Below are 16735 nucleotides of genomic sequence, written 5' to 3'. Positions count from 1 at the left end.
AGTCCTTCGGATTTACTGAGTGGCCACCATTACACCTAGCTACCTCTATTGGCATATAATCTGAACTATTCTGCTTTCTGTAATTGTTTTCCCAGCTCACTACGATGGAAAGAATTGTGTTTCGTCAATTACTTTTCTCCATCACATCTTACACTAAAACTGCATTCCAGAAATCCCTTTCATAAACTCAGACGGTGCAATCAGTATAGATTGCACCGTCTTATGTCTGAAGTGATCTGTGCTTGAGCACTAACCCTATAGATGCCACTGCCCCTGTGTTTCAAATCATTTCTGGTATTATTGCTTTGCTCTCTTGTTCATCTCTTACCCAAACACTAGCTGATATATTTGGCAATCGTTTGATGGCACGTTCTGCAATATGATGCAGCCTAGTTTTGATTGCATGAGCACATCTTTATGGCCCCTCTAACTCTCAGTTTATTGACTGTGGTTTAGTTGTTTGACTTCAACGTAGCTGGTTGATCGGGAAATACAATATTATGACTGTTTAAAGCATATTATGTTAGATGATTATAGAATCGATGCCCTGGTTAGACGTTATCAAATACACTTTACGTGATACAACTACGAAGCATTTTTTTTTAATATTGCCATTTCAACGATTGTTGCAATGCAAGGGTCAGGAATCGGCGGCTTTTAAAACACCCTCTCATTTTATAGACTGAATAAATGAAAAATAAAATATTCTCCCTAACGCTGAATTGAATACATAAAGAAAAATCTTTATTTTTTTAATATCACGTGATTCACCACGTTAAAAACATGATTAAATACAAAAAAGCGAAACACCGAACGCACAAGTTCGCTACGGTAAACCCCCCCCACTATACGAAATCCATGTTTCTTATAAAATGGTCTGCTGAATCTACTCGTATGATTGAGTTGGGAGTACGAGGATTATATTTGCAGCCTCGTCGCTATTAGGAACCACAAATGGAATAAATGAGGTTGTTTTGTTTTTCCTTTTATGCTGTTATGTCCTTTCAGTAACATATTTTCGATTGTGTTCTACTTTGACAGCTTTAGACTACTTTCCAATAGCATGGTGGACTTTGGAAAATTTACCAGCCTTCTTCAATTAAACCTTAAGCTAGACGGTGGAAAACCTTCTAGTTAGATAGTTAGATATGTGCACAAGATATCCTATTCTAAACACACTTGTTTTTAATAAAAAAAAAGGCAAAAAGAATAATAAAAATCCATCCATTTATAGAATTGAAAATTGGATTAAAATTTATCCATCAGTTTTCCGTTCTAAGTGGGGAAATATCAATAAAAAGGGCATTAAAAACCCCAAATGTTTCTTTCTGAAATTAAAAAAAAAACAATAAGGAGAATCGCATCTTCTTTTAACAAAACAATCTCATAATCCCCAATTTATCGTCGATATAACGGGTTTAAAAAACAGCAATTATTCTACTAATGCTCTCTCTTAGCAAACACATAACTCTGGATATATAACTGTTCACAAAACACTCCATAGTTGTTTGAGTTAGTCGAGTTGTGTACTTGCCTTTTATCGCTTCCCTGAGGTGCTTTAATGCTATGTAAGGAAGCGACCTTTACACAAGGCAATCATCTACCGACATATTTCACTGCCTCTTTTTTTTTTCCTGCCTAAAGATGGCGTACTTTCGTGGGAGTGCCACGATGAACGGTCTCCCTGGTGAAGAACGGCTTGTGAATTACGAGGGAGGAGACGGTTTACTCCCCAAATTCACCCCATCAGTAGCTACGAGACACACCTCGTGCACACTAGCGAACACTTTCTCGCTAAAGCAGCAGACACTAGCGCTCGTTATCGTGTCCAAAAAAGAAGGGTGTGTGATTTACTCGAGCAGCACGTGTGCAAACAGTTCGTCGAACGCAACGCTTGTTTTGTGGCTGAAGGCGCGAGCTGTTGTTAAATATTTCACCTGCTTTCGTACATTCGACGTCAAACTCTGCATTAATGTCTGGCAACCAGTTAAACCAAAAGAGGCTGCTCTTTTACTGCACTGCCGGTATTTGAGTGTCAGGAATTACTAACGGGATGCTTTACTATATCACAAACGTAGATCACTGTCGGGTGCAACGCACTCCGTTCCTAAATTGAAATGCCTTCCATTAAACAAATTATTTCAACATTTCAAACAATGATTTAATAGTCGTGAAAAAGGGATCAAAATTTTCAAATTTAAAGTCAAAAATTTAATTTCTCCGTGTTTTCTGGGATATTGGGGTCAGTGCAGAGATAGTCATCCGTTTGAATTGCTTGAACAACAGAGATCAGTAATCAATTCAGCTAAATTCAAATCATGTATAAAGACATCGAAATTCCAGTATAATAGAACACACAATTTAAGCAAACAAAATCAAATGTATTGGAAACTTTTTGCGTCACTGGTTTTATTAGCGTTCTCTCTTTAATAAATACGATTCATTCTTTAATATTATCTTTTATAGTCATCCAGTAATTCGCATTGCAATTCACAGCAATTGAGGGGAAAAGGATCAAAAGTGTGGTTGTAAAAAAGACAATTGGAATAGCGTCCTCGGTAATAATAACTTGGATTTAATATTGCATTGGCAGTATATATGAACACCCATAAAGGTGGGTTTTATGTTATAGGCAATATTGTAGACTTTTTATTGTCTTTATGTGTGCGTTTATGAAGCGTATTATATGAGGGGGATTTGGAAAATTCTGATAAACACCTCGAACAAAATGATATCAAAGCGGCTGATATAACCAGTAGCAGAGTTATGAATAACTTATGTTCTTTCTTGAGGTTATATCAGCTGCTTTGATATCATTTCTGTTCCAGGTGTTTATCAGAACTTTCCAGATCCCCCCCCCTTGTATGCTATTTGAAATATTCTGAATGAATAAAATAAAAGTTTATTGTTCACAGGGAACAAGAACTGCATTTTCATTTCGTCCATTGTTGAAAATACTTGTTTCGTTTTCTTTTGTTAGGTCAAAGTGATGTTGAGGATTTCGTCAGGAAGTTACTTAGGTGACAATGGATCATCTTTCCTCAATATTGACTCCAGGAAGAAGCAAGTAACCGTCTACGATCCCTCTTCCTGTGGGTTCTCAACACCAGCAGAAAGAAGGGTTGGCGTGTCAGCCCCGAAAATGTTCGCTTTTGATGCCATCTTTCCTCCCGATGACACTCAGGTAGGTATTTGCATCAGTTCTGAGTTGTTTCGTTTTTTAGTAGGAGTTGGAGAGACTGAGAAAATCACTAAATAATCACGCATTTTTTCGATAAGTCTAAATAAAAGTGTATTCTTTACCGAGAGAATTTTCCTTGCTCTGTGGGTGGTGTTTCACCTTATAAAGAGCAGTAATTACTGGCAAATAACTCGCTGCGATTTTATCAACTAGATCACGTGCAGCGGTGGGCGTGTCTCCGTTCAAAAATTTAATTACGTATAATAGTTCTCGATGAAGAAATGCGCACGTCTATGGGCCGAAGATTTATTACCTGCGAATGCGGATAATCGGATTATTGGGAACACTTTGGAACCTGCCGAATCATTAATGCGCTTGGACTATCCCAGAATACTTGTTCTCGGAGGAGAATGCAGCTCCAATTCACCTAAACGGACGTGGAATGAATAACCATGTCGCCCCAAACCCGTGTTGTGTCCTAGCAGTGAAGCAACCTTCATTATTAGGGTGGTTGGATGAAACAAGACGGAGGAATAAGTTGCCTTCTCGGCTGCGAAAATCGTTCTTTGTGCACCTTTCTTGTAATTAACATTGATTCAATACTAATAAATGTCGATAGTAATTGTAGCAGACGCAAACTGTGCAAGCAGAAGACAAGCACATTTTGTTACGAGAATTGTTTCATTTGTTGAAGTGCATCAAAAGATCGTTAATTTTATTTGAAATATATTTAGAAGTCCAACCAGCAGTCAGCATTTTTTTAAGCATTTTTTTTCATATTTTAGTCGATACAATCATTTCTTGTGACACTGATAATATTTTGAACCTATGAAGACGTGTAATTTATCATAGTTTCAGCCCATGAAGGGATTTCGCTAGTCTCTTTCGTAGCTGTTCTTGGCTATTTACATATCTAGAAATGGAATACAACATTCTTAACTTTTTATCAAACTAAAGAAATTCAAAAGTAATTTATTTTGACAAATTCGACAATAAATTGACTGACTTAAGTTACTTTGGTCATCTTCAACAGTCTTTAGTTATTACTGTACAATTTCGAAACCTTTGGTTTTCTCAAAAATAAAGATAAAGCAATCACGTGGTTGCTTTAGTTTGATAATAAAACGCAAATTTCGTATTCGATTTTTTTCATTTATGGAATTCACGGAGGTCTTCCTGAAAACGATCAACCGTTTTGGATAACATACTCATTTGGGCAGACTTAATGCACTGATCTTATGCCCTTAGCTACATTGTCGGCAGTTACCATAACTCAACTTAGAGTTCCTGATATTTTTATGTAGATATTACGACGCAAACTCTATAATTAAAAATGTGGAGGGAGCCTTAGGGAGAGGACCGTTTTTTTGGAGGATAATCAGCATCAAAATAGTGCCAGTTGGTAGTATATGAGTTGACCGGATTCCTCTCCTACCCCACACAAAAGCATCAGAAGTCTGTCCATTGCTTACTCCACTGAACTATTTAACAGTGGTTCAACACTGGAAGAGATACAGTTGCTTTGTGAGGATTCAAGGTGGAGTTTAAGGCCTATGGATCAATGTGTGCTGATTCTGATCCTAGCGAACTTGAAATGCGTTTCGGAGATTACGGTTAGCCTATCCAGTGCTAAAGAAGGGGAGCACTTAATCTATATTGTAAAAAAATTTACAGTATAGATACTGTAAATTTTGAAAGAACAATCGGCCATGAACCAGATTGTCTACACTCGTAGAACCAATGCCTTTGAGATACCGTTCGTCCTAAACGACCTCACAAATGGTTCACCACAACAATGCCAGACAGTTATGAGTGTCTAGGAATTCTTGGCAGCACGGATCCTCACAGGGACTCTGTGCTGCATGGGAAAAGAAGTTTCTGGAGTGGAGGACAAATTTGTGGAGAGTAAAGAGAAACCATATCAGGACTTCATGATATTTAACTGAATACAACACAGCAGCTACAGATATCATCCCAAAGACTTACCAAAGATGCGTTGATGGGTCGCAAAAAAGTGTTCATGTAATTAGAAGGATCAAATGTGAAAGAGATCGATTCCAAGTAATTTTTGCTGATTTCCATCTACAAAAGTTCTGTTCAGGATATTTTTGATCAATTCTCGTAAAAGGTTCGACACTTCGCTTTTTTAAATGAAAAAAAGGTTTTCTCATATTCTATGATGAGTGTTAGTTTTTCTATTTTTTTCACGATAGTTCTGTGCACGTGAAACACAATCAACGAGTAAACCAGCACGAAACTCCTCAGAGAATTAATTTCCTTCCAGATCACGTGAGACGTAAAGACCCATCTCATAGCGTTTATTCCTCTTTCTTTTGTTACAAAGAAGCCGAGAGGACTGGAGGCAAATTGCTAGAAGTCGATGATTATTAAACAACCCTGCAAGGAGAAAACACCACGGATGGTCATTAGACAATGACCGCCTGGCAGATGTTACAAGGCGGAGGTCAAAGGGAGAGGGTGGGATCTTAATAAAGGGAAAAATATTCATAGCAGATAGTAGTAGAGTTACTTAGGAATGCAACTGAAATAAACCTTTTTTTTTCATTCTTGTTTTAGGCCGAAGTGTGTTCCAGTTCGTTGACGGATGTTATTCAGGCGGTCGTCAATGGAACTGACGGATGTCTGTTCGTGTATGGCCATTCGAAACTCGGTAAGTGACTTCCAGGACAAAGAAGGTGGACAATTTAATTAAAGTGCTTTTCTCTGCATCTTCGAGTGATGCTTGACAAAAGCAGAATCAATTGTAACTCGATTACTTCTAGACCAGTAACTCTTTTAAAGTAAATAACGCACTTCGACATAGAACTAGCGAAGGTACAGAACAGCGCTCCTTTATTTCTACTCACAGCAATTTATCAAGACTATTTTATGTTTTAGTTTTAAATAAGGCAAAAAATCAGTACCAAGGATTAGCTCAGTAGAGGAAATAAACCAGTAGAAGTACTTGCAATGCATGGAGCAAATATCAGCTTTGTTGTTCTCCAGGACTGTGACGTATTTCGTTGGCGTACGCAAATTAACCATTTCATTGTTCTTCAGGAGCAACTGTTACGTATTTCCTTGTCCTATGTAAAGTAATTATTTCATTGTCCTACGTAAGTAACTATTTCATTATTCTCCAGGAGCTACTGTTATGTATTTCGTTGTCCTACGCAAAGTAACTATTTCATTGTTCTCCAGGAACAACTGTTATGTATTTCGTTGTCCTATGCAAAGTAACCATTTCATTGTTCTATGCAAGTAGCTATTTCATTGTTCTCCAGGAGCAACTGTTACATATTTCATTGTTCTATGCAAGTAGCTATTTCATTGTTCTCCAGGAGCAACTGTTACATATTTCATTGTTCTATGCAAAGTAACTATTTAGTTGGCCTACACAAGTAACTATTTCATTGTCCAATGCAAGTAGCTATTTCATTTTTCACCAGGAGCAACTGTTAGGTATTACATTGTCCTATGCAAATTAATTATTTCATTGTTCTCCAGGAACAACTGTTACTTATTTCGTTGTCCTATGCAAAGTAACTATTTCATTGTCCTACGCAAGTAACTATTTTATTATTCTCCAGGAGCAACTGTTACATATTTCATTATGCTATGTAAAGTAACTATTTCGTTGTCCTATGCAAAGTAACTATTTCGTTGTCCTATGCAAAGTAACCATTTCGTTGTCCTATGCAAAGTAACCATTTCCTTGTCCTACACAAGTAATTATTTCATTATCCTATGCAAGTAGCTATTTCATTGTTCACCAGGAGCAACTGTTAGGTATTTCGTTGTCCTATGCAAATTAACTATTTCATTGTTCTCCAGGAACAACTGGTACGCATTTCGTTGTCCTATGCAAAGTAACCATTTCATTATCCTACGTAAGTAACTACTTAATTATTCTCCAGGAGCAACTGTTATGTATTTCGTTTTCCTATGCAAAGTAACTATTTCATTGTTCTCCAGGAACAACTGTTATGTATTATGTTGTCCTATGCAAAGTAACTATTTCATTGTTCTCCAGGAACAACTGTTATGTATTATATTGTCCTACGCAAAGTTACTATTTCGTTGTCCTACACAATGTAACTATTTCGTTGTCCCATGCAAAGTAACTATTTCGTTGTCCAATGCAAGTAGCTATTTCATTGTTCTCCAGGAGCAACTGTTACGTATTTCATTGTCCTATGTAAAGTAACTATTTCGTTGTCCTATGCAAGTAGCTATTTCATTGTTCTTCAGGAGCAACTTACGTATTTCGTTGTCCTACGCAAGTAACTATTTTGTTGTTCTCCAGGAGCAACTGTTGGTTCTTTCGTTTTCCTCCCAGAACAACTTATGCATTTATTGTCCTCTGTTGAGCAACTGCAGCCTTTGCATTATCCTTCTTGAATTTTCACAGAAAGTCGATGCGGCTGACGAATGCTTTGACAACAAGAAAACTTTTCGAAGACGGCAATTTTTGAAGAATGTTTAATTCTGAATTATTTTTCCAAGTTGCTTTGGTTGTACCCCTTACGTCACTAAATGAAAATAAGACGAATTGCATTCCCTCGGACACTCGTTCCGTAAATGTTCGGATAATTTATAGTAGCCGCATGTCTGTCTGACTGGGCGGGCACACACCGTGACCATGTTCCGGACACTGACACAAATTCCAGACGTGTCCATCCTATTTTAACAAATGACCTGTCTTGCCACTCTTAAGTTGGGTCTCGTAAATAAATAGATGGCAGTGTGGTCGTCGGAGCGTGGACAGATTGAAGTGGCAAGGAGCGCATACTTGACGCACGCTCTCCAGGCGCACACACTTGAAATATGAACTCCAAAAGCAGAAAAATATTTCTTCGCATCTCAACCAGCTTTCATTGAGAACACGTAATGATCGCCTTTTCTTTTAGAATGTGAAGCAAAAATGTGATGTCATAAAATATTTCTCGAAGAACTGCAGGGTGTGCTTGGCCTTGTTACTGTCACGATCCACTTTGGAGAATTGCAAAATAGTAATGAAGAGTCTTGAAAATTCGAAATGCTAGTTTCCATGGCAACGGTGTGTGCAAGGGACAGTGAAACGATTTTGATTTTTCTCGTCTGTTTTTCTTTCCAAAAAATTCCCCTATTTCTCTCTCTCACACACAGAGCAGTTTGAATTCCATCATTGTAAAAATAATCCCACACCGATACAATAGAACTTATCGCACTAACATTGGACTTTCTCGTGATTATCACATTAATATAATGATTTAGTGTGCGCTAACTTGTTAATTTAGTTAAAGATAATGCATCACTAGTATTAGCCTTGTCATAAATTGCTGGGTTATACTTTAATAAAAAAAAACGGCAGTTGGATGAGTGCAAAATAAAGTTGTGTTAGTTGGGCCCGTCCATAAAATTAATCTTTTTACTCACGGCGGATGTGATGTAATGTTTCTGACAGAAATGGTCTACTTACGTCATCAAGAATAAAATAGACCAATATCAGTAAAGTTGTAAAATACTTGCTACTGCTTCCACTCAGCATTTAAGTACAAATTATGTCACGAGTATTTCTTCAGTTAGAAAAATATAGTACGGTACTCTCATTGATTTAGTGCAACTCATGCACTAAGATATAATAAGATATATGTAATATATATAATAATGCACTTATCCTTATAGTCCTTATAAGGACTGGCTTAAAGGGGCGAAGCAAGAATGCTTTTCATATTCCCCGTTATCTGTAGTGGACGGTGTAGGGATAAGATTATTGAGCTATTATTAAAGCTCTGATCATGGCAGGAGGGTAACAGCAATAGCCGAGCCTCAGTTAGAACTTCATTGGCTACAGCATTGCCATCCATTACCCTCCAAGGGTATTGGATTGAATGAATCAATCACCGCATCTCACGGTCGATTGTTCCTCAATAATGCACTTTTCCTCTGGATCATAATTTGTAATAACAACAAAGCTACTTAGAAATGGTGTACTTTCAAAACTTATCAATTAAATATTATCAATTAAATATTTCGAGGAAATGTTTTGAATTTTTCTTATTAAATATCTAACTTCCCTTAGTATTTTATATGAAATATATATTTTTCTTGAACAGATTCAATACCACATCGTTTTTACAGATGATCATTGCCTTAGTAGAATAGAACCGATTCGAACCCTGTTAAAAAATAACCTTTCCAAATCACTTTGCATTTAGTACACTAATACACTGACACATCTTAATGTAAAATCACTAGATGATTAACCAATTTTTAAACCAGGTCCTTGATTTAATAGATAAAAGTTTAACTCTGACGGAAAGACAGATATATGCACCATCACGTGCGCAAAATGTATACCAAAGAGAAAATTATTGTCAGAATGGTTGAGCTACGCTTCGCTTGATCGATTAAGTATTTCATTAATAACTTCTTGCTGTCTTTTCGTTTTTAATAAAACAAAATAACTTTTCACGCCCACTGGTGACATAATAGTAAGGCACATCATCGATGACTGAAGAATCTCTCCGAAAGACTAAACCCAGAAACGATAAAAGTAAACCAACCTAGTTTTCGGTAAAAGAAGTAGACGTCATAATAATGGAATTAGACCTTGAATTGATCCTAAAAATGAACAATTGTTGAGCAGAAAGTGAAATGAATTGATGCAAAGTTATTCACAGCAAAAATGCATCTTATGTAACTGTCGATTTGACCCGCCTACAGCGAATGAAACAAAAAATCATCTTATACTTTACAGGGACTGGAATCCCTCAACTTAAAAATGGGGATTATTTGCGGCAGTGACTAGCGGACTTTGGTTTTTTCCTCCGCCTCTTTTTTTCAGCCTTTCTAGTGATGGATCGAATCACTCGTAATGTGTGACAGGAATTGACATTAGCCGTAGTGGCAGTGAGGGTAGCGCAGCACCGTCCGAGGTGAAGCCACAAGCTTCCTGCAGGCAAAATCCCAATGCGATAATAAGCCTTTCATCTTGTACATCTGTTATTCCGGTCCAGCCACAAACTAAAAGACGCCTTTCTCTGCAAAGGGAACTTGTTCCCCCCCCCCCCCCCCCCATCAACAAAAAAGGATTTTTATCCTCCTTTGGATGGAACTTTGAGAAAGGCAATTCTCATTTCTCTTACACAGTTCCTTTCTTCCTTAGCTTAAAAATATCTCGGTTAGTAACGTCTGTGAAAATATGTATTCCACACGGAAGTTTTTATTTATTTTTGCCTTTTCTTAAGACTTAACATGGTGGCGGTTGTGGCACGTGGGTTGATAAAATGAAAAGCTTGTTTCAACAGTTTTTCTTTTCTTAAAGAAGTGTGACGAAGTTCAAATTTTTCTTCAAAAATTTTTAAACGACATATTTATCTGCCTTCCTTCCCAATTCAAAATTATTCCCTCCCATTCCTCAAGGAATTTGTATAGACGGGAATTTCTGAATACGAATTCTGTTCAGAAATGAATTCTTACTCCTTGGGGTTAGTATAATGACACTTCCTGAAAAAAAACAAATGTCGTATAGGCACGATGAGTAATTTCATTAAAAAAAGAAACTTTTAAAAGACCCCAACTTCGGTTTGCCTCCATATGCAAATTAGCATATCATCAGGTGAGCAGTATAAAATATCCAGGCAGGAATAATATCAAAATTAGTCGGTTCACCAGCAAATGTTAAGTTAATCAATTAGTCGAAGGTCATCAATGATATTAAGTTCATAAGTGAAGCTTAATATTGGAGTTAATCAACTTCAGTGGTAGTTGAAAGGAGAAAAGCAATAACAATAGAGTTCGGCACAGCGAGGTTGTCAAAACGACGAAAGATATGAGAGAAAAAGTGTGGTACAACGAAGAGTAAAACGACTGGTGATGATTCTGAAAGTTTCATCGTCATTAAGAGACAAAAGGGTCAATTCAGGAATAGGAGGAGTCATTAGCCCAATTACCATGTACTAAAGGGATTATGGGAATTGAATGTTGAAAGCCATAGAGCAGTTAGATGCCAACTTTATAGTTTTCCGGTTTCTATTGTGTGTGGGGGAGAAGGAGATTAGTATTCAGAAATGGAAATTGTACACTGCAACACTGTTAGCAATGAATGGATCGATCCCTGAAACTTACAAGCAAGTCATGTGATCTGATCAGTCACATGATTTGGAAAGGAGGCTCGCTAAGGAAATATTTCTGGATGGCATCGGAAATATTCCAAAACAGGAATATCTCAGGATTGCATCGAGGCAACAAAGGCCGCGTAACGAGTGTATTAGGCGATTGCTATATCCATCGAAACAAGGTTGAATTTTCGGTTGAAATCTTTTAATCTATAAAGGAGATCGCACCTTATTCATCTTTAGTTCAAAAATCCTTATGAAGATTCCCTGCACCCCAAACTGGATTCAAATTCGAGCCTTTTCCAACAAACCGATAGGGATTTTTTACGGAGGTAGCAGAGCTTTTCCACCATCAACAGCACTACACACTTAATTGATTTTAGAATCAACTCAACTTCCTCCCTCAAATCAAGCACCCGAGCCAGAAAAAACCGATTAAATGAATAGACAATACAGCCTCAAAGCTTTAGTCGCTTGGTCGCAATTTCCAACAACTGAGATCAACTCTAATTTCAACCCAAATTGAAGCAAATCATTGGTGGAGGAATAATCGCTGGAAATATGCGTTGGAGTTGAGTTCTTTTCCCTGATGCTAGTTCCATTATTTTGAGAGTGATAGAAGTAGAACTGCTTGCTATCCAACTAAAATTCCCTCCGAATTAGTGGAAATCCTGTATGTTTGTGTTATCAAGGAAACACACTCCCATCTTCCGGATAAAACCAAAATTGCTCAGAAATTCATCGTGAAAACTGAAGACGGCGAGCTCGTTTACAAAATTAGTAATGACATCTTATTAAGAAATTTGAATTCTTTAAAAGACATCTGAAAGGACGTTGTCATATTTAACTTCATTTCCTTCATCAATTATTTCATTAATAGTTACTTAAGACAACATCGCGATCGTCAATCTAGTAAAACAAATACAGCTTATTAGGAGGTTTCATATTTTGTATAACAGCAACAAATTAACTTTAGTTAATAAAATATTAAAGCAAGAGAAGAAAATCCTTCCTAAATACGATTGGAAAATGCATTCTGATGGATCCTCCGAATTCTCTATTGTTTAATGAGAAATATTCTTTCTTAATTCAACAATGGTTGCGCCATTTGTTACAACATTCACCCTTTTTCATTATTAATGTACAATCCACGCTTATGGATTGATGAAAAATATTCCTTCGAAGCATTATAGTTAAGAATAAAACATCGCAGATATGATTCCTCTAATTCAATTCTTGCTCGCATGCCACGCAGTTGAAGACAGAGTTAATTAATCTCGGGTAATTTGCTGAATAATCTAACAAGGGAATAATTTATCAATAATTGAATGATTTACCAATTACTAGGCACATTAATAATCTTGTGTTTCAGCCGTCACTACGTTATTAAATCCCCAACTGCGCTTTCTGCAAATGTTTCCATTCCGTCTCTTTTACGAGGCATGCGAATAATGTCAAGTTCTATCTATTGTACAATTTAATGTTGGCAGATTCGAACTAAAGGATATGATTAAAAAAGGTTGAAAACTTAAATTACGAAATCGGTTACTATTGATTCAGTACGTAACCAGGAAACAAAAACACTTCAAATATTAAAAAAAAAGGCATGTTTCATCTCCACAGTAATCCACAAAGTAAAAAAAAGCTAAAATGATAACGCATTGATAACAACAATGGTAACGGCAAGAACAGGAAAAAATCCATTCTGTTATCATTACAAGTCCAATTGTTATCACAACAATGGCCAGGTGGCAACGCCCATCAGTTAAATTACGCAAGTTGAATTCTAAACTGCTTTGTCAGATAATAATGAAGTTTGTATGAATAAAAGTATTGAAAATGACAGCTTTTTTCCATTTTAGTGCTCGCCTCACAGGGGAAATATTGCTACACTAAATGAATATAGAAAACTTGGTGTTATTAACCTGTCGTTCGAATATGGTTTTATTCTTTTCAGTCGACTGTAGTTTTAAGCTAGTAAAATATATAAAGACATTTTAATCTCCCACCGAAAAAAATCGCAGGCTGCCTACCTTAAAAATTTTTAACGATAGTTTTCATCTACATTGTCGTTGCTATGGTGACGAACTATTTTCATGATTTAACGCGAGATATTCACTGCTGCCATCTTGTGTATTTCTAACAAAATGATGAATGTAAGCAAAATACCAGGCAGTCAACAACTAACAGATGACACCGGATAGCTTATATTAATAGACCGAGTGAAAAGCGACGGGCACCCTTCTAGCAAAGTTTATTCTTACCGTATTGTACTTGTAGTCTCGTGATCTCAACAATGGGAAGCAGGCCAACTCGGTGTGGCCTATTTTGCATCGGTTTTGTCATACGCAAGAGTTGCTCAGATCTCATAAGATTATCCGCTTCGTATGATGCCTATCCATCTAAGTAATGAGTGTTAGGATTGTGTGCCCCCTGGTGTCATCGGGAAGACTGAAGAAAATGGCGAAGTGGCTTCCTGAAAGACGGTGCCCGACTGTGGGTCTAGAACGGGAGGGACAAGAGAGAGGGGGGATGGGTTTCGCTGTGCACAAAATGAAACCCATTCATGGCCAACGAACGCTAAGTGATTCCGACTTTCTCGTGCAGTGGTGGATGGGCAACCAACTGTAAACCATGCTTCACGCATGCCTGGACACAATGATACCGCTGCTATGCAGGAAGATGACCTGCTGTTTGCTGTGCCATACTGGAACTATTATATCCGTTAAATATCCCATTTCTTTTCTCTCTTTTCCCATTTCAGTGACTTTATCCGCAAGAGGGAGCTAGTTCTATTCACAGAAAATTTAACATTTCTTTATGTCGAAATAAAATGAAGCTGACATGCATTTTTCTCTCTCTCTGTCTCTCCTGGCTAATCTTGCTCCGTGCATGAAAAATGGACGGCCAGTCTTCGTGAAGAACCGTACCAAGCGGAAACGTGTGACGCTATTTGAAAAAGAAAGGACAATTGAGCATAGGTTACTTTAGAACATCGATCCGTACTGTAGATCTCACGAATCTTTGGCAAACTTCAGATTAATTCTAAGTGATCACTATCTTAATTAAAAGACAGAATTGGGAGTGAAAAACATACAAAACCTTCAATTCGTATCATAACTGGGCCCAAAAGGAAGCCACTGCATATCTGAATTTCCATTGGAAGACTAAAATTGTAACTTGACAGAATATTACAAACAAATCAATGTCTGTCTATATAATAGTTTCATTTGATTTGATACGTGAATAAGGCAGACTTGACATTGTTTATGCAACAAAAGAAGTGTTCGTGTGTAATAGACACAATCATTTCTATTGTTGCCAGACTAGAAATGCTTGCGTCTGATAATTTACGTCGTCAAGAAAGAAATAGGCGAGCTCAGTAGTGAGAATGAGTCCAATTCATGCTACAAATATTTGGATCTGTTATTAAAAATGCAAGAAGCAATATTTTAGCACGCTAAAGAGCTGGTGTCATTATATATGTGTTTTTAAAGAAAACTGTAAACAAGATTTGACATGCAATATATTAAAACAGTGAAGAGTATCTTCGTATTCAGATGTAGAAATCCGAAGAGTGAATGATAAAAACATCCCAATAGATTAAAATTTAACTATCAACATTACTGTGTCTATTTTTATGCCATTTACTATTCTACAAGTAAAAAAATCTCCCATAAGCAAGCGGTAAACGTAAACATTCCTACTTCATAAAAGTGTCTATTTTACATTTATTCAAATTAGGAGCGCACGTGAATATTAAAAAAAAAAAAAAAAAACACTCGACACAAGTCCCACAGAGTCACTGGATTGAAGCAAATACCAAAAAATTCCGAGTTTTATTCTTCGATGTCATGCTATGTACGCGCGTGTGTGTTTGCGCATCGAGTCTGTCTTCCCTAGAGAGACTCCGGTAACCGGAGTCAAATCAAGCCTTTTCAGATGTTCATTAATATAGCTGCTGCTGCCACTTTGCAACCATCAGACGTGTCAACGAAGCATCTCACTGCTGATTTGAAGACGTTCTGAGGTGTACACAAGTCATGATTCTGCATCTCCTCCCGTCCCCCCCTCTTCCTATCTCACTTGGTTTTCTAAGTACAAGACAAGGGGCTAATGTACCGTAGATTTTAGATGGTTTGTGAGTGCGACACTTGCACTTTAGGTCTTTCTTCGAGAGGGGATAAACATCTACAGATTTTACAGCCGCATTTTTGGGGGGGGGGGAACACGGAATGTCACAATACAAACAGCGTGCCCATGCGTTCACTGGTAGCGATGGGAAAGGTTAAAATGCGGAAACACTGCCGTGATCCAGGTGACAAGGTTCGCATAGTTGGCATGTATTTTTATCGACCATCTTCTTCCCTCTCAGTAACTTCTTGAGACTTTATCCGCTTTCGTATTTCTTTCCAGCTCAAGTAATCTTTCTCACAAATAAATTCTTTTACGAAACTTCTCCGTAGACAATGTTTGTCATTCGTAGGACAGAAAGAGAAATAATTAATTACAATAACTCGTTTTTCTTTTTTTGCGACTAACAGCTGTTGCAATCCTTCTGTGGCCATCATTCAATACAACAATGATTTAGTTTTTCTGTGAGAGCTTTCCTTTCCGAATTGAAATCTTTTGAATTAATTCTAATTAAAGTACGCGTTGGACTACCATTCAGATCCCATTCTATTCATTTTAAGCATCTATTGTTGCCGAGAGTAGAATTCCAATTGGTTGGATGCATTCATTGTTGTTTTTGAACTTCGTATATGTTGACTGACTTTAGGTGTGCATTGTTGAAATAGATCTGTTTTTTGTTACAACTAATACCAGACAACAATATCACTAATGGAAAATGAACATAGGTCAATACGCTGGAACAAAATAGATAACCACGAAATCAAACAAGTGATGTCATTACGCAAATTATTGGAATATTTGATAATTATATAACTGAAAACCTATATAGTAACACAATGCCCACTGGATATATTTAGTTACTGGGTCGTTTAGGGTAGCAAAAAATTAACATTCCTGATTTATGTTGTACAGCAAAGAAGTGTTGTTAATCAAACAGCTCAAGAAAACTTAAAATGCTTGATCTTTTGGCTTTTATGCAACTCCAACCCACGAAAGGTTTACAGCCTTTCGTGGGTTGGAGTCGCATAAAAACATTAGTACAGTAGGCAGTATTGTTATCATTATTTTATTTTATTTATTTATTTTTTTGCATTTTTCTTTTAGTTTTTTCATGGTCTGGAAACATTTGGATCTAGAGACCAAACATGGAATTTTTTCAAGCCACTTCAGGCCTCCAGTAAGCAGTCTCATGATAGAATTCATCTCCCACTTAAAGACAATTCACAAGCATCCATACCTGCACGGGATTCGAACTCGCATATTGGTTGGAGAACGGATGCTGTGCATACTGTATATATGTGCCATTATTATTTTTTCT

The 16735-nt window shown here is 37.1% G+C and overlaps 1 protein-coding gene across 1 annotated transcript in view; it reads left to right on the top strand.

Moving 5' to 3' along the window:
• The first annotated feature begins 3081 nt into the window (after window positions 1–3081).
• LOC150102465 (uncharacterized) overlaps window positions 3082–16735 on the top strand; it is a 71309-nt gene continuing 57655 nt past the window's right edge. The window contains exons 1-2 of the mRNA XM_090399595.1: window positions 3082–3184; window positions 5759–5852. Coding sequence (XP_090255721.1) covers window positions 3143–3184; window positions 5759–5852 — 136 coding nt within the window. The 5' untranslated portion in view covers window positions 3082–3142. The remainder of the gene's footprint in view (window positions 3185–5758; window positions 5853–16735) is intronic.

This window comes from Typopeltis vanoorti, chromosome 10, assembly GCF_054136105.1.
Source record: "Typopeltis vanoorti isolate ZY-2024b chromosome 10, IOZ_Tvanoo_1.0, whole genome shotgun sequence".
Taxonomy (NCBI): Eukaryota; Metazoa; Arthropoda; class Arachnida; order Uropygi; family Thelyphonidae; genus Typopeltis; species Typopeltis vanoorti.
Note: the sequence above shows the minus strand (reverse complement) of the source record. Positions and strands in the feature narration are given on the sequence as shown.